Source organism: Varanus komodoensis, unplaced genomic scaffold (genome assembly GCF_004798865.1).
Source record: "Varanus komodoensis strain SLA01 unplaced genomic scaffold, ASM479886v1 scaffold11, whole genome shotgun sequence".
NCBI classification, from domain to species: Eukaryota; Metazoa; Chordata; class Lepidosauria; order Squamata; family Varanidae; genus Varanus; species Varanus komodoensis.
This window is the reverse complement of record NW_025335317.1, coordinates 33932469-33951106: the sequence shown is the minus strand read 5'-3', so window position 1 is coordinate 33951106 and position 18638 is coordinate 33932469. Positions and strand designations below refer to the sequence as shown.

The 18638-nt window shown below is 48.0% G+C and overlaps 1 protein-coding gene and 1 long non-coding RNA gene across 8 annotated transcripts in view; one reads left to right on the top strand and one right to left on the bottom strand.

Annotated features, from left to right (window-relative positions):
- Positions 1-11788, top strand: part of EPN3 (epsin 3) — a 36237-nt gene extending 24449 nt beyond the window's left edge. For 2 of the 7 annotated variants that reach the window (XM_044419995.1, XM_044419992.1), the window contains 6 exons: positions 819-920; positions 3524-3701; positions 5112-5423; positions 6275-6379; positions 8541-8771; positions 9518-11788. In XM_044419995.1, coding sequence (XP_044275930.1) covers positions 819-920; positions 3524-3701; positions 5112-5423; positions 6275-6379; positions 8541-8771; positions 9518-9843 — 1254 coding nt within the window. In that variant the 3' untranslated portion in view covers positions 9844-11788. Of the gene's footprint in view, positions 1-818; positions 921-3523; positions 3702-5111; positions 5424-6274; positions 6380-7161; positions 8104-8540; positions 8772-9517 lie in introns of those variants that run through there. The other 5 variants (XR_006413730.1, XR_006413731.1, XR_006413729.1 and 2 more) reach the window with 5 other exon arrangements.
- LOC123018151 lies at positions 11638-18524 on the bottom strand. Its single transcript, XR_006413732.1, has 2 exons — positions 17002-18524; positions 11638-12033 (listed from the first exon to the last, which is right to left on the bottom strand). It is a non-coding gene; the product is annotated as an uncharacterized LOC123018151 (long non-coding RNA).
- Positions 18525-18638: the final 114 nt, after the last annotated feature.

The following is an 18638-nucleotide window of genomic DNA, read 5'->3' as shown; positions in this document are numbered from 1 at the left end:
CTTTTTAACTGGGGCAGCTTTGGGCCTAGCTTTGCATCTTCTTCCTGAGGCAACCTGCTGTATCCAGGAGGGTCTAGAAATTCTGCACATCTTTTAGCTCTGGAAGTATTAATGTGGAGGAAAAATGGTCTACTCCACATAGTTATGAAGGAAACTCTGCATCATGTGGAAAGTAGTTTCGGAGACTCAGAAAGCTGAGAGTGGGTCTTACGGAGTCTCTTCCTCTCTTTCCATGACAAAACTGTGAAGTTCTGGAATTAGTTAAACAAAGTTTGACAGTCGAACCAGTGAGGCCTCTTGTGTTTTTTAGAGATCCAAGCACACCAGGCTGTTGTGTCCATTTATGACGCTCAGCTCTGTGCTCAGGAAGGCTTACCGGCTCTTTCCAGCTCTAACATATTTTCATATGTTAAACCCATCCTAGGCATATTAGCTTGACACTGAGCACAATGGAATTTGCTCCCAATAAAGTGTGCATAAGGGGCTCATTGTCCCAGAACTTGTGGGGCTCTTTTAGATGAGAGAATTCTAGACCCCCATCCTGGTCAGGACCCCCAGCTGCATCTTCTTCTTCTGCCTTCTGGTTCTCTTCTGGGTGCTAACTTTAACTCTCACAAGACTAACTATTCCTAACAGAGAGCACTTTATCATGGTTCTGTACATTTACAGCATGGGTTATATAGGTATAATCAAAAATTAAAACTGTAGTTGCCATTAAAAGTGCACACGGTGTTCCCTAAATGGTGGTCGTTGTCAGTGGGAAATGATCCTTTGTTCTTCTTGGCCTTGACTCAGACTTGGATTGTTTTTGACCGCAGGAGGTTAGGGCATGGCAGGGAGAAAACTCGCTCTTGCAGAGGGTGTTAGAAGAAAGTCACCTTGCTGTGGAGGAGGAAGATGATAAAACCAAGAAAAGTCAGGTATGTAGCACCGATTGGTCAGCTAATTGGTGGTGGACTGGGGTGGCCACTTCCAGAACACCAAAATAAGAGGAAATGCATCCTTTAAAAAAGGAGACAAAAGAGGAGACATATCTGCATAATGTTTGCACATATATAATACAGAAATTTGGAGATAATTGCTATGATTGGAATAGAAATAGTATACATCTCACCATGGTGGAGAAGACTGAGCCAGTGGCTGATGGGGCTGCTTGTCCCAGCACTAGCTGTGAGAGGGCAACTTCAAGAGCACAGCTGACTCTCCATGTAATTTGCTGACATCAAGCCAGACGTGGAGTGGGCAGCCCACTAAATACTTCAGATAAGAGAGGACTTCAGATGGACAACTGTCCTTTGTAAGAGTGGACATGCAGAAGCATCTCGCTTGGAGTGGGCAACCTTCTGTCCCTCCTTTGCTGTCTGCCCAGCCTTTCTCCGAAGTCTCCAAGACAGCTTCTACTTCAGGTGGAATTGCAGATATTGTAGCCTCATGCTGGAGGGTTCCCTGCTTACCACTGGCAATTTCTTTCCGCTTGCTCACGGAAAGATGTGTGATCTTCCCCGCTGCTTCTTTTCATGCCAGTGGCTAGGCAGAGTCTGCACTCAGGCGCAGCTTCCCCTCACCGTAGTCTCCCAGTGGTCTATGGCTGAGGATGAGTGGCTTCAGATTTCCTTTGGGTGCACAAGGGGGGCTTTTTGGAATCTCTAGCTGCAGCCCAGAGCACTGCCAGAAAAACAGCAAGAACCCTGAACTGTTTGAGCCTGCGGTGAAACTGATTTCGGGAAGACTTCACTGCTTCTCTGGACTGCATCCGCTGTATCGGCAGGTGAAATGCCAAGAGGGCGCACAGTCACCATTTCCTGGTTTCTTGGATATGTCCTTGAGTCCTAAGGGCACCACAGAGGGAGCATCAGCTGGAGGCCTGTCCCTCTCTGTATGGGGAGGTAAAGGAACCACGCATGTTCTGTTGCTCAGATTGTGTTTGTCAGAGATCCAAGCACACCTGGCATTCATGGCGCTCGACTCCTGCTATGCTCAGGATGGCTTATTGGCCCTTTCCAACTGTAACCATGTGAGCAACATCACGTGCCCATAGCCCATTCTCATATCGGTGGCCTGCATAGTGGGGTGTTGGAGGTGGAGCAAAAGACACAAATATCTGAGAATACTGGGAAGGAATATAATTATGCGTTTACATGTAACATCAATGTATAGTAATCCTGTGACATGAACATACAGCAGCAAACCAGTTGTTCAAGAAGACCTGCTTTAGATGGGTGTCTGGTATACTCCAGTTTTGAATCATCTTCTTCAAATAGTTATTCTGAATCACTTTAATTGAAAACAGCACAGGCAATGTCCATCTCTCAGAAGATTATTCAAGCCAAATGAGTGATACCAAGGACGGTATCCTACTTTCAGAAGATTTTTCAAAGTTTATGTCAAAAAACAAAAAGTTGTTGTCCTACCCATCCACTGAGACCTGGGAATGAGGTCCTTCTGAAAAAGTCATCCCGAAAGGAAGGAAAAGGGATGGCAATTAGAAGAAGGGCCTTCTCAGTGGCTGCCCCCCCACTCCTGCCACTGTGGAAGTGGCTTCTTAAAGAGGCCCACCTGGCAGCATCCCTATTTTCATTTTGACACCAGGTGAAAACTGTCCTCTTTTGAAGGTATTTCAGAACCTGATTTTAAGACCTGACTGCAAGAGCTCACTCTACCATCAGCAGGTTTCTCCTTTCCTCTCTTCCCTCCTGTACTTAGAATTGTACTGTTGGCCTGTTTTTAATGTTATAAGCCACTTAGAGGGCTATTCAGCGGCCTATAAATTTGAAAATAAATAAATAAGAATACCCCTAGTTATAATGATGTAGACAAACGGCAGCTTCAAATTGCCAAATGTGTCCATTGCATGTGTTAATTATATTTCCGGGGGGAAGATGAATCAAACAGAGGAGTTAAATACTTACAAATGTCCTGGGTGGATATTCTCTACCTTGTTAAGAAGTCTCCTGAAGCTCTGCATCACACCCACTTTACCTGCAAAGGCAAGCCAATGCAACATACAAGCATGGAGCTCAACTCAGCCAAGCACATGCAGCAGTATGCAAGGCATGGAAATTTGGCTCGAGTGTAAGCAAAATCTCCATAAGCTGCCACAGGTAACTTCTCATTGCTGGTCTTCCTCTCTCTAGATTGCACCAGGCTGAATGAGACCATGCATTATCTTATACAGGAAGGTAAACATTCTGACAGGTGGAAACTAAGACTGGGTTTATTGTGGACGACTTCTCCCGTCACCCTTGACTTTCGGCCATTCTGGCTGGGGCTGATGGGAGTTGGAGTTCAGCAACTTCTGAAGGCCACGTGCCCCCCATTCCTGCTGCAAACTATGGAATATTGTGCAGAATATTAATTCCTAAGAGTCTGAGGCTTGAGGAAGGAAGGCATTGCAACACTGTGCCTGGAGAGGGGGAAGACCCCCATCTTTGATAGCTTCCAAGCTTGTGGGTGGGTCGCGAAGCATTCACATTCCACGGATCTTGTGGACGCTAACCCATGTTGTGCCTCCGTCTCTTTCCAGTCTTCTGTGTTAGAGCTGGCAGACATTTTTGGACCCGCACCGGTCACCTCTGCCCACACTTCCGCTGATCCATGGGATATCCCAGGTGGGGGCACTCCTCAGTCTGTTGAGGTTTGGAACCAAGACACGGCCTTCTCTCCTCCTGCTCTGCCCCTGTCCAGTTCTTGGGAGCATAACAGTAAGGAGCTCTGCAGCTGCTCTCGCCTTTCTTCCATGCCGTGCACCCTTTTGGCCTGTGTGGGCAAATGTTTTGTTACTGTCTGCTGTTGCATGTTCTGCCTGTGGCTGCAGCATCTGGCTTGACTAACCAGCTTGAAGGTGCCGTCTAATGCATGTGGGGAAAGTGGGGAAAGTTCCACAATTCCCAGGGAATACGTCTGAGCCACCAAGGGATGTTCCGGGTGCCCAGACAGTGCTCAGATCTTGGAACTGGGAATTGGAACCTCAAGCCCTTCCCTCTCACAACTCTTGCAGAAAGAATGGGGCACTCGCTGCCTCTCTGAGGTCAAGGACACAACCTCAGGGAGGGAGCAACGGGGCTGCTTCTGTGGCTGGCAGAGGAACTGGGGAAGCCAGGAACTGAGCTAGTCTTGAATCTCTTCTGCTTCCTTCCCTCTCCCTTCAACATGCCCCAGTGAGAAGGGCAAATGATGCATATAGAGAAAACACAGAGTGGGAAAACAGGGACGTGAAGATCAGCTCTGCTCCTGCTCCCACCTGGCTGAGGATGGGCATAGCCTCCAAGGGATTAAAAGCATCTGGACAGAGAAAAATATGCTCTTATTAATCAGATGGGGAGTTTGTATTAATACAAAAGTAATCACAAGTGTTACATTAGAAGCACTTAGGAAAAAAATCCACGCGTGGCAGGGGCTATGCTGGGAGACCTATTTGCCCCTTAGGTCTCCCCAGAAAGGCTTATCCTGAGAGGGGTCTTTCTGGGTCATGCGATCATCTAGAAATAATTCCCCAGCCCCCTCCAGAAAGCATTCATGTGCAAACCTATGCAGTACAACCCAACAGAGATACCCATACGCCTCCCAACTCAGAGGATTATGGGCAACCTATGAAGAGCAAGAGGAGCAGAGTGGTCTCTTTGCCTCCATGTTCCTCCTGCCTGCCCCGCAAATCGGCTCAGAGGCCCATTTCGGCCATCCAGCTGCAAGGGGTTGGACCAGGAGGAAGGAAACTGGAGCACTGCCAGGATATGTTGCATCCTTGTGGACCCAGCCTCTTCCCCATGGTGCTCCCCAGAGAATGTCCTCTTTACCCCTTCGATGTGGCCACTGTTCCCATGCCCGGCACAAGGGAGGGAGGGGGCGCCAAGCATAGAGTCCCAGCTCTGAGGTTGGAGCACTTTCCCAACCCCATATAATCTGGGGACCCAAAGAATCCTAAAGCCCCCTCAGCACTATGTATGGACCACTCCATAGGTGTTCTTTAAGCAGGTGACATCTCTAATGCCATTCCCACTTATTTACCTGCTCTCGAACCTGCAAGTTTGTTCATTCTCTCTTTCTTCCCCACATCCGTTGCTTACAGCTATTTTGATTCACACCTCACTTCCCTGTCTGCTTGCTTCTTCCAGCTACCAAATCCACTGTGGAATCGGCAGGGACCTCTTGGGGTCCCACCACAGACCCTTGGGTACCTGTACCTTCAGGGGATGCTCTAAGCCAGACAACAGCATCTGCCAGTCAAGCTGCCGCCGTGCCCTGGGATCTTCCTCAGATCTCCTCCTCTGCCTCTTCCTCTGATCCTTGGGCGGTGAAGTCCCTGCCTGCCAGCATCTCACCCTCAGATCCCTGGGGAAAGTCCTCACCACCTGCTCTAGTCTCCGCAGGTGTCACTTCTGCCGCTGATCCTTGGGGAGGCCCTGCGGATAAGCCTTCTGCCACTGGTAAGAAAAGCCACTCGGGGAAGAATTCCCAGGTTTCCTTCCCCCTTTTTGTGGCCTTCATTTCCCCCCTGCATCATCATTCCTTCTAATTTCATTATCATCCTATCCCATTTCAGAGTTTCTCTATAGTCAAAGCTCTCTATACTTGTTAAGAAACAAACAACAAAACCCGTAACGAAGAATTAAAAGCAGCAACAACAAAAATGTAAACTTTTTTTTAAAAGGGATCAGCTAAAACATAGGAAAAGATACACCTTTGAAGACACCATTAAAAATGAAACAGTGGCAGAGCCCTACAACCCCCATAACACGAAAACCATATAAGGTCAGCTACATACACATGCTGCATAATACCCCATTTAAGCGCTCAGCTAGGGTGAGTAGCATTTATCTCCTGGTGACCACCTCAGTGGTAACATGCACCACGTGTTTATCTTTAGGGTCAAAATAGAGTTGGGACAGGTCACTGCCCTGCCTTATGAGCTGGTACATGCACCTCTCTCAGCCTCCCGTCCACCTTTAAGGCCTTCTGGCCCAGCAGAGACCCAGGAGTTCCATGGACACCTGCCTTATGTGCCTGCAGCACAGCTGTCTCTGCTCTTAGGCTTCAAAGTCCAAGGGATGAAGGCTGGGAGAGGACGGGCACACCTCTGTCGCCACTTTTCTAGGGCTCCCTGGGAAATCTGCTCAAGCTCTTGCTTCCATTGCCCTCCATGGGAAGGCGAAGCATGGAGAGTGCTCAATTATCCCTGGGAGGGGTGAGTGAGGAACAGAGAAGGAAGGGGGTGAATGGCAAGACCCTTGAGTCCCATGAAGGATTTGCCTGGCTTTCTGTCTTCATCTCTCCATAGGCAGTGTTCCATTCGACTTGTTTGCAAAACTACCAGAAGATACGGATCAGGCGGAACATGACAGCTCCCATGCCCCTGCCTCTGTGAAATCCAACAGCCCTGTTGGTAAGTAAAGATCGAATGCAGTTGTCCCCAGCTGCCATTTTTCCAGTTGTTTTGGATTCCAGCAGCCTGCAGACAGCATAACAACTAGTTAGGGAAGATGGGAGTCGTAAGCCATAACATGGGTAGGGACCCAGCTGATGTCGCCTGCTCTGCCGTATCCAGGGGGAGAGATGGTCATGAGAATGGTGTAGACGCCCACAGGAACTGACACCAGCTTTCCTTTGGCAGGTCCTCTAGCCATGTTTTCCCAGCATCATTTTGATCCCGTGATTTTGACAGCCACACACTGAAGTGGGGGATATCTTTTTGACCTACAATTCTTCCCCCACTGCTTTGATTTGTTTTTAAGGTTTCAAAGTTGATGATGCTATTCAAAAATTTCTCATTTGATTATAAGTCACCGTGGGGTCCTATAGTGGTGTGGTGGTGAGAGGCTGGAGTGGGGAGCTGCGAGATCTGGGTTCAAGTTTCCACCAGGCCATGAAGCTTGCTGGGTGACTTCAGGTCAGTCATGCACATTCAGCCTAACCTACCTCACAGGGTTGTTGTTGTTGTGAGGATGTAAGTCATCCTGGGTTTCTCACAAGAGGAAAATGGCAGGATGCAAATCCAATGTGGTGGTGGTGGTGATGATGTATTTATACTGAAAGAACACAATTCTTGTAGCATGTATCCCGCCAGGGATGCATATGGCTTTGCCCTGCTTTCACTTACCCTGTAGTGGCCTTTTGGTTTCAATGTTATCACCTTATATTAGCCTCTCTCGATCTGGTACCCTTCAGATGTTCTGGCGTATAATTCCAAGCAGTTCTGACCATTGCGTATGCTGGTTTGGGCCGAGGTGAGTTGAAGTCCAATGCACCTGGAGGGCACCAGGCTGGGGAGGATTGCTGTATGGTTTCCATCAAGCTCTAGTCTTCCAGTTGGAAGAGGCTGACAGCATTTGGAATCACAAGCAAGAATTTCCTTAGAGCAGGATATCCACAAGGTATTTTTGAGGACAATCCTGTTTTGCAGCAGAATTAGGTGAGGGAATCTTAGGGGAAGGGAGGTTGAAAATGAGATTAGAAAGATGACATGTGCTAAAGGAAGGCAGTGCTGAGAATAAAGACAATCATGTAACGACTACGCTATACCAAAATTTGTCTGTTGCTCCCCGATGGATTAGGCTTGGGGCAGCAGTGCCCAAAGTAGCGGTAGGCAACCTGGTGCCCTCCAGATGTTTTAAGTTTCTATCAGCCTCCCAGAATGCATTTATACTTAATCATGGTGAACTCACCCACACAGGGCAAGGAGAGAAGGCTACAGGCTGGTGAGGGGAGGCCTGGACCCTGCAGGTTGCCCATCATTACCTGCAGGGGCCTTTGGGTGTTAATATAATTAGCACCTGAAGCACTTCTTTAAATCCTTCCACTCTGCAAGACAGATGGGTGGCCATCCTGGTGCCTGCTTTTGGAATCCCCTGCTCAGGCGGTGAGGTGTGCCTGGTGCTTCCCCCGGTTTCATTCCAGTGCCAGCAGCAACCCTTTTCAGCTGTTTAGGCGTTTGTAGTTGTACCAGCTGTAGATGCATCTTTCAGCTGGAATTTAAGTGCTGCTTCATTTCCTTTTGTAGTATATTTCATTATATCTTCTGCTTTTGCTGCTCTGTTTTCAGATTGCACCTGAGGTTATACTCCTCTGGCCTTAGATATTGTTTTGGGGGCTCATAGTTTGGATGCCAAGGTATTATTCCAACTTGGGAGGTGGGAATCATAGCTCGAATCCCCTTCCTCCACCCTCTACAACCAGCAGAAAAAGAACCGCACTGGCTGCTCTTGAGGTTTGGGAAAGTGACCCTGGGGAGGTGTCAGAGGATGGGGTCTGGTACTGAGATAACCTAGTAGCACTGCAGCCTCCTCCCTCCCTCCCTCCCTCCCCCAAGATGAGGATGCTGTCGCCAGGTGGCCGGAAGTGTCCATGCAGCAACAGTGCAAAGTGGGGGGGGGGGAGTGCCTCCGCTGCCCCTTCCACTCTGTATTAAGCAGCTGAGCCGGTGGCTTACAGGCATCCCCACAGGATGGCACCCTAAACCAGCCAATGAGAACCCCAGGAGAACGTGGGACAAGCCTGGGAGCATCGACACAAACTGTTATTTGACCCACCCCCTTTGTTGTTGGCAGATGTGGACCTGTATAGTGACCTCATTTCAAGCACCAAGGAGAATGGAGTCAAGAATAAGGACGCTTTTGATATTACAGGCCTCGGAGACTCTCTTCCTGACCCAAAGAAGGAGAAGAAGGATAGCAAAACTCCAGAGACCTTTCTTGGCCCAAATGCCTCCTCCTTGGTTAATTTGGACTCTTTGGTTACAGCTCCCCAGAACCTGAAGTCTCGTAATCCATTCTTGGCAGGTAGGTCACGTAGGAAAGCCACTCAGGGGAAAGGAAAGCCCGTGGCAGATTGCTTGAGGGGCTGCAGGAGCTGCTGGCTTGTGCATTCATTCATTCATTCATTCATTCATGCATTCATGCATTCAGAATATTTATATGCTGTCCTGTCACAAAGGCCTCAGGACGGCTTACATAGATAAAATAATATAAAACATAACACAAATGAATTACAGATCCACACTGGCTGCAGTTAAAAACATATATAAACCAATATTAAAAGTTATTAAAATATTGCTGGAATAAAAAGACCCATGGACCCATGCCTGCCTTGACAGCGGTTTCCCAGTCCACAACCCTTTGCCTCGCCCTGCCACAGAGCCCCCACCTTTCCCGTCTAGTCCCCTTTTCATGGGGCTCATCTCTCCACAGGCATCAGAAAATCCAAACTGGCCTGAACTAAGAGCATGGATCCTTGCCACACACCAGAGCAGTGCTCATTTCTTCGTGGCTTATGACTCCTGCTTCCGCTGTGGATGCCAAGTGGTTCAGCCCCAGCAGCACTAGAAAACGTGGTGCAACGTGCAGTCCCTGGAACACAGACAGGGCTCACTCCCACTGCTGTCCTAATCAATGTTAAAGAGAGGAGGGGTTCTTGGTTGTGAAAGTTGCCACCATCTGGCACAGAATTTGAGGCCGTGGTAGTATCTGGTCTTGGACACACAACTCCTGGCGAAGTTATGCTGACAATGTCTTTTTCCTTCTCCCAGGGCTCAGCACACCTTCTCCCACCAACCCCTTCAATGTCCTCGACCAGCCCAAGCCAACCCTCAACCAGATGCGGACCAGCTCCCCGGGGCCCAGCGCAGCCATGGGAATGGGCGTGGGCGCCATGTCCTACAGCGCTTCTCTCCCTCTCCCACTCAGCAGCATCCCATCGGCGATGACCCTGCCAGCCTCCATGAGTGCCTTCCCTCAGGCTGGGGCAGGCCCTTTCCCAGAGCTTCCCAGCAACTTGCCTCAGCCTCTCCTACCGCTCTCTGGCTCAGTCCCGCCACCGCTACCTTCCCAAGGCAGTATGAACCCGTTCCTCTGAGAAGACTCTGTTGAAATTGCGTGGACTCTCTTGCTCCTTCCTGTGGCGTTTTGGAGAAACTCCTATGCCAATGCTTTCTGGGCGCATTTGTTTTGAAGGGAGGGACTGTCATCCTGGAAGCTCTTCTCCGATTTTCGGCCCAGGCCAAAGAGACCCAGTGACTCTCCTTACTTGGGGGCTTCAGAAGAACCAGCCCCTCCATGATGCTCAGCATTGCCTACAATCTGCCTCTGATCACAACCGGGATATGCCTGCCATCAACGGACGCTGCTCTGATGGGTGCAGAGATGATGGGAAGACCCCGAGGAAGGAGGGCATTAACTTTCAAGGGTCTCTGTTCTCCAATACCTTCCTGCTGGTATGGGCGGACTAAGATAAAACATCAAGAAAAGTCATGCATAAAGACGGTCTCTTCAGTGGGGAGGACAACGTATTTTGTACTCTGCATGGAAAACACAGCCCTTTTTGCCAAGGTCTGCAGCTCTGCTGTGTGCATGACAGGGCCACAGTCCCACTTCTGGAAATCAAGACAGCTCAGCAAGTATAGCATTGCTATGCGCAAGAGGCTGACATCCGAGTCCTTCCCCCTCCAGCCCCGAGTCACCTTCACTGGGTTGCTTGACTAAGCCAAATCTCCTCTACTGCTGTTTGGCACCCCATCACACCCCGGAAAGGTTCAAGTTAGAACTTGAAAACCCAACTTTCCCAGCTACAAAAAGAAGTACATAAGACACATATTTATTCCTGTGCATCCTTCAGTTGGCTTGTCAAGTTTTAGGTTTTGCGATTTAGTGTAAAGGACCAGTAAGGCAGTGGGATGAGGCAAGTGGAAGCCTGTGGGATGCAAGATCAAAAAGACTGGGCAGTTGAAATAAATGCCTGTCATTCAGGGGTATGTCTTACTAATGATGGGAAGGGAGGGCAGCAGAAGCATAACCTTCATCCCGCCCCTTGGAATTGTCTCACCAACCTACCTGGGCTTCTCCTCCTTTGCTCAGAGAACTGCACAAAGGTATACTGAGGAACTAGGCAGACTAGATACTAGCCTTTAAATAGCCCCCAAACTGAGACCCTGAAGAAGGCATCGTCCTTCATTCTAGGAGTCCACTGTTCCTGTTGCCACTCATACTTCAGGCCAGACATCCAAGTTCTCTGCCCTTGTGCTTCTGCCTACTTTGATTCAAATGGACTTTTCTTTTGATATCTTGGTACTTCTTGGGGAGGGGATCTGGATCCTCCCCTGTTGTCACCCTGGACCACTACATGCCTGACCACAAACTCTGCAGCTGTTCCCCAGTACCTACCTCTCAAGTCCTAATCGCCAAAATGCGAAACTCCTGAAACAGAGCTCCATCATCTAGAAACCCTTGAATGAGCCCCGCGAAGCTCATGCAGGCATTCTGGACAGCTTTACTGGAAGCAAATGCTGGGATGACCATTCTTCGAATGTGACTTTAGAAACCCTAAAACTTGCAAACCGTATTATTGTGCTTGATGGCCTCGGAGCATTTCACTGGTGTTTGGATTTGTTTAAACACTGAAAAAGACACCGATGGATGTGTGTTTTAGCCTCACTTTTTAGGCAACCTCTCCCTCCAAGATCCTTCCAGGGTATCAATGGACATGTTGAAAATCAGAGAGCCAGAATGGCAAAGGACTGTATGCACAGATGAAGTTAATATTCCAGTTATCAGCTGTGTCTTAACGAGGGTTGCATCTGCAGGATAGATGGCTGTGGAGCACTAATGGGGCTGACACAGCCTAGAAGGAGGATCAGAGCAAGGGCCGGGCACAGAAAGCAGTGGGTACAATCCCTGAGGCTTTATTGTCTATGCTTATGCACCACCACAGCAATCCCCATACCAATACAGACTTTTGGACTATAGTGGCACATGGGGGCGGCGGGGTGGGTAGGAAGAAGCAGTCAATAAAATATCCAAATGTGCTTGATGTTTTGCACTCTTCCTGATGAATTCCTCTTGTGTTTTAAATCTCCTGCTTTCCCTTCGGGTCTGGAGAAAGGGCGATGTAGGTGAAACCTCTGGGGGTGAAAGAGTGAGGGGTAGAAGCTACCCCTACTAGAAATTGCTTCAGAAGCATTCTTCATCCGAGTCATTTCAAGGTCTGGGCAAAGCTGCTTTTGTTCAGTCCAGACAACCACCAGGACACCATGGAACCAATCCAGTTTGGCTACAAGAAAAAAAATGAAGCCAGTTCAGAGTTATGGCAATACTTAAAGCCTTCATTCTCAATAAGCAAACACCTTGGTCCTTGTTTGCACTTCTCCTTCAGAAAAATCACTTAGAGGGGGTTATTTCTCTCAAATGGCAGGCGTGTTTCAAGAAAGCACTCCCCACTCCCTGCAGCATTTAGTGCCCCAGTTCTGACAACGGTGAACATCACAGCTGGCATTTTGGATTCGCCTGCCATTCACTTTAACCAGCATGGTCCGTGTTTAGGCATGCTGAGAACTGCAGACCAAAACATCTGGCAAGCACCTGAACAGGAAAGGATGCTCTGTATGTTTAAACCTTCCACAACACATCCCACTTCCCTGGGATGATGCAATATGCACATATCTGTGAAAAAGTCCCATTGAACAACATGGCTCTTATAGGACTGCATGGTATATCAGAAATTATTCCTGCAGTTCCGGCAACATGTTATGTCCTTAAACTTGCTAGAGATGGCAATGACTGCTTGACAGTTTTGCTGGGGAACCATCATTGGTCATCCATTTGAGTTTTGTACTCCTGCCCTAATCTTTCTATGGTTTTATTTTAGAAGGGTCTGATTTAAGTAATTCCAAAATAGTAATTCCAAAGTCGATACAAGAGTTATTGGTTGAGTACAGTTATAGAGCTTCTCAAGAAGAACATTTTCCTAAGAAAAAGGGGTTAAACCATTCATTCACATTATTTATGTCACAGTGGTTAATACATGTGTGAGGTTACCCATAATTCTTAGACGAGTCCCACATAAGTAATAGGAACTTCAGTTGGCTTAATATTGATCCGACCCATTAGTTGTGACCTACTCAAACTCTATTATGAAAAAGTTGCCTCACCTACATTTTCCAAGAACAGATTACCACCATCATACACTGGTACAACAGGACATCCATGTTCACAGAAAACGCAGTCTAGATGTAAGTCGAAATGTTTGCTATGAATTCAGCCATCAGAAAGGGAACAGCCATGGTGCACCTTACTTTTTACCAGTGAGTGAGTGATAATCAAGCCAAAGCAAGGGCAGGCGGCAGTGGGACGGACCTAATTCAGGTTGCTTCTTGCAGTGGGAATGGATTTCTTCTCTAGGGAGTGTTGTGACACTGAATGCTATTCTGAAAGCTTTTTAGCATAACTGTTGTTTGAGAAACACCATTCTTCCGTAAATTTTCCATCAACGGCAGCTTGGTAAGAACCAAATAAAACAAAATACCTCCCCACATGCTCTTCAGCTGGATGGACTGGATGAGATTATTTTAATCAACTCCCCTTTTGCCCAGACACCAGCAAACACATCCTAAATTCTCAGTTTGAAGCATTGGGGAACTGAAACCTGATGATTAAGATGTTAACATAGGAGTTCAGGGAAATGGATGCTGACTGGCTTGGCAGCTACACGGCTATTTAGCTTTGTTGCTTTTACAGCCCCACAATGTGTAAAGCCCAAGATACATGTCTCCTTTGATCCATCCCTTTCTAGGCTTCAGATAATGCTTCAAAATGTGACTCTGGCTGGTATTGGCATAATTACCTGGAAATGCCGACTTAACTGTTGAATTTTCTGCAACAAGATGTGTCAATGGCTGCCAAATTAGATGGTTTTAGACAAGAAACAGACGGAAATCCATGGAGAATGTCAATGCCCATTAGTCACAATGGAAATACGTTGCCTCCAGGATCAGATGCGGTATGCCTCTAAACACTATATTGCTACAAGCAGGAGGGTGGCATTGCCTTCGCATCCTGCTTAAAAGCATCCCAGAGGTACCTGATTGGCCCCTAAAAGGAGCTGGATGCTTCTGTTTTAGGTAAATGAAACTATATGGTATAGTTGCTGCCATATAACCAGTAGGGGGTGTTTGTTCTGCAAGGAGTTACAAAGTGCAGTTTTGTATGCTAGTGCAGAAACCTTTCTAGCTGTACTATTCCTACCCATCCAATTATTTAAAAAGGATGTATTTTCAACTTGTTACAACCCATCCATCAGCACTATTCTAAAGAGAACAATTATATCCTCAGGTGAATACAGACTGTAAAAACCCATAAAATTAAATAAAATTAAAAGAATAAAATCAATATTGATAAAAGCATCTTGCCTTGATCCAGAAGGAACCAGAAACAGGATTAAAACAAAGCAAGGCTGCAATCCCATGTGCCTTTACTACAGAGTAATCTCTACTGAATACAAGGAATGGCCTGAGTAAAGATGCACAGATAAGAAGTCCATCTCTTTAAAGCACATTTCAGGTATTCTGACTGGCTTCAGAGTAATCATCTCCACATTCCTTCAGAAAGGACAGGGTACTATTCCCACCTTCCAAGAGGAGGGGATAAGACAGAGAGAAGGGTAGTTTGCTACAGGGCATGCATGCCTGTCCTGAAGAGGGCGACCCTGGACCAGAGATAGCCACCAATTATAGGCCAGTGGCTAATATCCCATTTTTGGGCAAGGTGCTTGAGTGGGTGGTGGCCGGACAACTTCAGGCACGCTTGGAGGAAACTGACCATCTAGACCCATTTCAATCTGGTTTCAGACCTGGTTACAGTACTGAATCTGCCTTGGCCACCCTGTATGATGACCTGTGCAGGGAGAGGGACAGGGAGAGTGTGTCCCTGTTGGCTTTCCTGGACCTCTCAGCAGCTTTTGATCCCATCGACCACAATATCCTTTTGGACAGGCTGGCCAGGTTGGGAGTTGGAGGCACTGCTTTGCCTGTCTGGCCGATTCCAGAAGGTGGTGCTGGGGGATTACGGCTCTGCACCATGGCAGCTCTGCCACGGAGTTCCACAGGGGTCCATTTTATCCCCCATGCTTTTTAACATCTACATGAAACCGCTGGGAGAGGGCATCCGAGTGTTTGGGCTGCGGAGTCATCAGTACGCTGATGACACGCAGCTCTACCTCTCATTTACATCTGCTCCAGGTGAGGCGGTGGCTGTGCTGAACGGGTGCCTGGGCAGGGTGATGGGCTGGATGAGGGCTAATAAATTGAGGCTTGATCCAGATAAGATGGAGGTTCTGTTCTGGATGGGATTGCACTTCCCCTAAAGGACAGGGTGTGCAGTTTGGGAGTGCTCCTTAACACAGAGCTGTCACTGGAGACTCAGGTGGCAGCAGTGGTGAGGAGCGCTTTTCTTCCACTACGGCTGGTCTACCAACTGTGCCCTTAGCTGGATGAGCAGCGCCTGGCAACAGTGGCCCATGCTGTGGTAACTTCCTGGACTACTGTAATGCACTCTGCATGGGACTGCCCTTGAAGATGGTCCAGATACTTCAGTTGGTTCAGAATACAGCTGTCAGGATGTCAGTGGGGACCAGCAAGTATTCACACATAACACGAGTCCTCTGTCGGTTACACTGGCTGCCAATTGATGTCTGGCCCCAATTTAAGGTGCTGCTAATGTCCTATAAAGCCCTAAACATCTTGGGTCCTATATACCTGAAGGAGCACCTCCTTCTCTATGCGCCTTCCCACCTCTTAAGACTTATTTTATTTATTTGGATATTCCCCCCCCCCCCCGTCCTATACGTTGAGGGTCTCTGGACAGCTGATCTGAGGCAGAGGTCCTCTGGGGGCCCTTCTTGAAGGAGATTAGGAGGGTGGTTACCTGGAGAAGGGCCTCCCCACCAATTATGGAATACGCTCCCCAAAGAGGATAACCTGACGCCGATGCTTTATGCTTCTCGGTGCAGGGCAAAACCCTTTTTATTTTCCCATTATTTTAATGTTTACTTGGTTTTAAGGTGGGTTTTATTTATTGGAGATTGGATGCTGTGCTTTATTTTATTTTATTTTGTTCTGCTTTTATTGTAAAACTGTCCCAAGATGCTTATAGTGGATGGTATATAAAAACTTTCAACAAACAAGCAAGCAAACAAACAATTAAATGCAGTTCCAGGTTTACAGCAGAGACTGAGAGCTGATCTGAAAAACGCACCCCAGGCCTTTCTGATAGAATGCCACCCTGTGCATGCTTAGACTGAAAAACCCAGGCCTCCCAGCACGCCTCAGCCAGCATGCTGGGAGTTGCACAATGTTTTTCAGTTTAAGCATGCATAGGATTGTGCTCGTAGGCACTCACACCCCAGTTGCCAAAGTTTAAAGAACAATTTACAAAACCTGGATCATGTTTTATATGATCGGAATATATACCTGACAGGATCAGTCTAGGCTAGATCAACATTTTTCAAGAGAAGTGGAATCCCTTTTCATTTAAAAAAAAAAAAATTGGAATCCCATGTGTGAAAAACCAGCCAGGCTTCTAATTTGGGGTACAGTCTGTAATTTGCCCCAAATAACACAACAGTGACAAAGGACTAGAGATGCTGATTCTATTCCTACCTGTGGGCCAGCTGCTGTCTCAGCAACCCAGTTTATGCCTCCCCTTGAAATGTGCTTACACTTAATTTGCATTTTAGGGTAAAAATCAGGCTTTTGTCAGCTGCTCTTGTTCAGCAGAATGCATAATTAAGACTAGTCTCATTTCCTAGCCTTCTTCTTCCACCCAAAAGTCAACACCTAAGAAAAACAAGCATGTCCACCCCCTATAGGCAATCTTTTCACACCAGCTGCCTCAGCAACAATGTATTTTGTCTCCCACTGTCTTTGTGAAAAGTTACCTGTTTACTTTCACAGGCATCCTTTTTCTCAGCTGCACAAATAGAAAATCAATGCTCAAAAGTCAACAAGGCACAGGAGGAGGTTAATGCAGAGAAGCTCTGCTCTGCTCTTCTTTAGCATATGCTGGAAGGGACCAGGAGGTGGGAAGGAAGTAAAAAGTACCCATGCAGTGGCTTCAAGGCAGTGGTTGCTGAGCTGTTAATTGAAGAATCTGGTGGCTACAGAGTATGCCTGCAGTGGGATGAGCCTCTTGAATTAAGAGAATCTGTTTCTGAAAACAACACAAGGGGATGATGCTGTGAACTTACCTAGGCTTGTAATTTTTCCCCATCAGTGGAAAAATGTCTCCAACGCAGGAGCAGACCTCCAGACAGTGAGGAATTCCACACCAAGCAGCACTGGCAAGTGATGAGATGCAGGTTGGCAGACAATTCCATTGTGATTTTCATTCTGAGCTCCTGCACAATGAATATTTCATATGCCAAACCTTCTTCCCATGGCATATATTTTTGAACACCATTGCTGGACAGCAGTAACACTGTAGGCTTTGCTCCACATGGCTACACCTCTGGAAGGTGATCCTGGTCTGAGATTCCTTCCCCAGTAGATGCTGACTTAAAGTTTAATCCTAAAGGTACTTGCTCCAGTGGAAAGCAACCAGGGCCTTGATCCTGATGGGGCAGGCTGGGTTTAAGCTGGCTTTTTCTGCTGGAAGGGGACAATGTATTAAAGGGGAAGGCCCCATTAAAGGGGAAGGCCCATTGTTCACTTGTGGAGCACATGCTTTCCATGAGTTTGATCCCCCACATCTCTGGTAACAAAAATATTGGGTAGTAGCTGTGCTTAAGCATGACTGCCAGTAGAACTGGGACACCAGCCACAGCCCACCTGTGTTTCCAGTCCAACCATATGCAGCTCACCAGATCTTCCCATCCCTCAATCACTGAGTTCCCATCCCTATTCTAAAAAATTGAAATCTGAATTATCTATCTGAATAATTGCCTGTCTTAATTGTTGGCAGTAAGAGCTTTGTTTTCCTTTCTAAACAGGTGTGGGATTGCACCCTCATGCACACTGGGGTTTGGAGCATTCTGCCTCCAGCCCTTTTGCTTTTGGCCCTGCCCAGCACTGGAATGCCATCCTGTCCCCAGAGCTCCTCTGAAATCGATTCTGGCCCGGCGCTGAAGGGGAGTCTCCATCCTTGAAAGACCACAGTGGGGCAGAGGGGAAGGGCTGGCGCTCCAAGGTACGAAGTCCTTGAGTGCATTCGTGGGTTGAAAGGCAGGCTATAAATCAACTCAATAACTAAGAAAGGTACTAGGCAACTATTCCCAAACAAAAGCCTTTTCTAAACTCGAGTGTTGTTTCAGTCACAGACGGCCAAATGGTCCCACCCGTGCTCAGGCTGCTTCCTACACAGATCAGGTTCTTCGGCACATTGCGGCAATTTCCAGACATAGGAATGTTCCTTCGACAAGAAAAATATGCTCTGCATATGTTCAGAGAATCCTTGCCTTTGATAAGCGCTAATTCCCCGGGGGAGAAAGGAATTCCCGGTGCAGATACTTAAACGAGCTCAGGCCGAAATGGCAGAGTTTTGGAAAACCATCGCTGTCAAATCGTACTCCCGAAGCCTCTCGCATTCCTAGGGAACCTCCCCAGCTCTCCTGGGCCGAGGCATTTCATTTCAGAGAGTCGCCCGGAGAGCTGATCCCCGCACGCAGACACCGCGAGGATGCGGCTCCGCGGGATCGGGGCATCCTCCTCCCTTCGCCGAGCGACTCCGGGCAGAGCCACGGCCCTTCCCCCTGACCCCGCTGACGCGTGAACCGCCGCCGGCAGGCCCGGCCCGGCCCGGCTAAGCCCGGGCGGCTCCGCCTCCTCGTCCCGGACGAAGCTGCGCGGCTTCCTCTCGCCCCGACGGCTCGCTCGGGGGGCGCTCTTA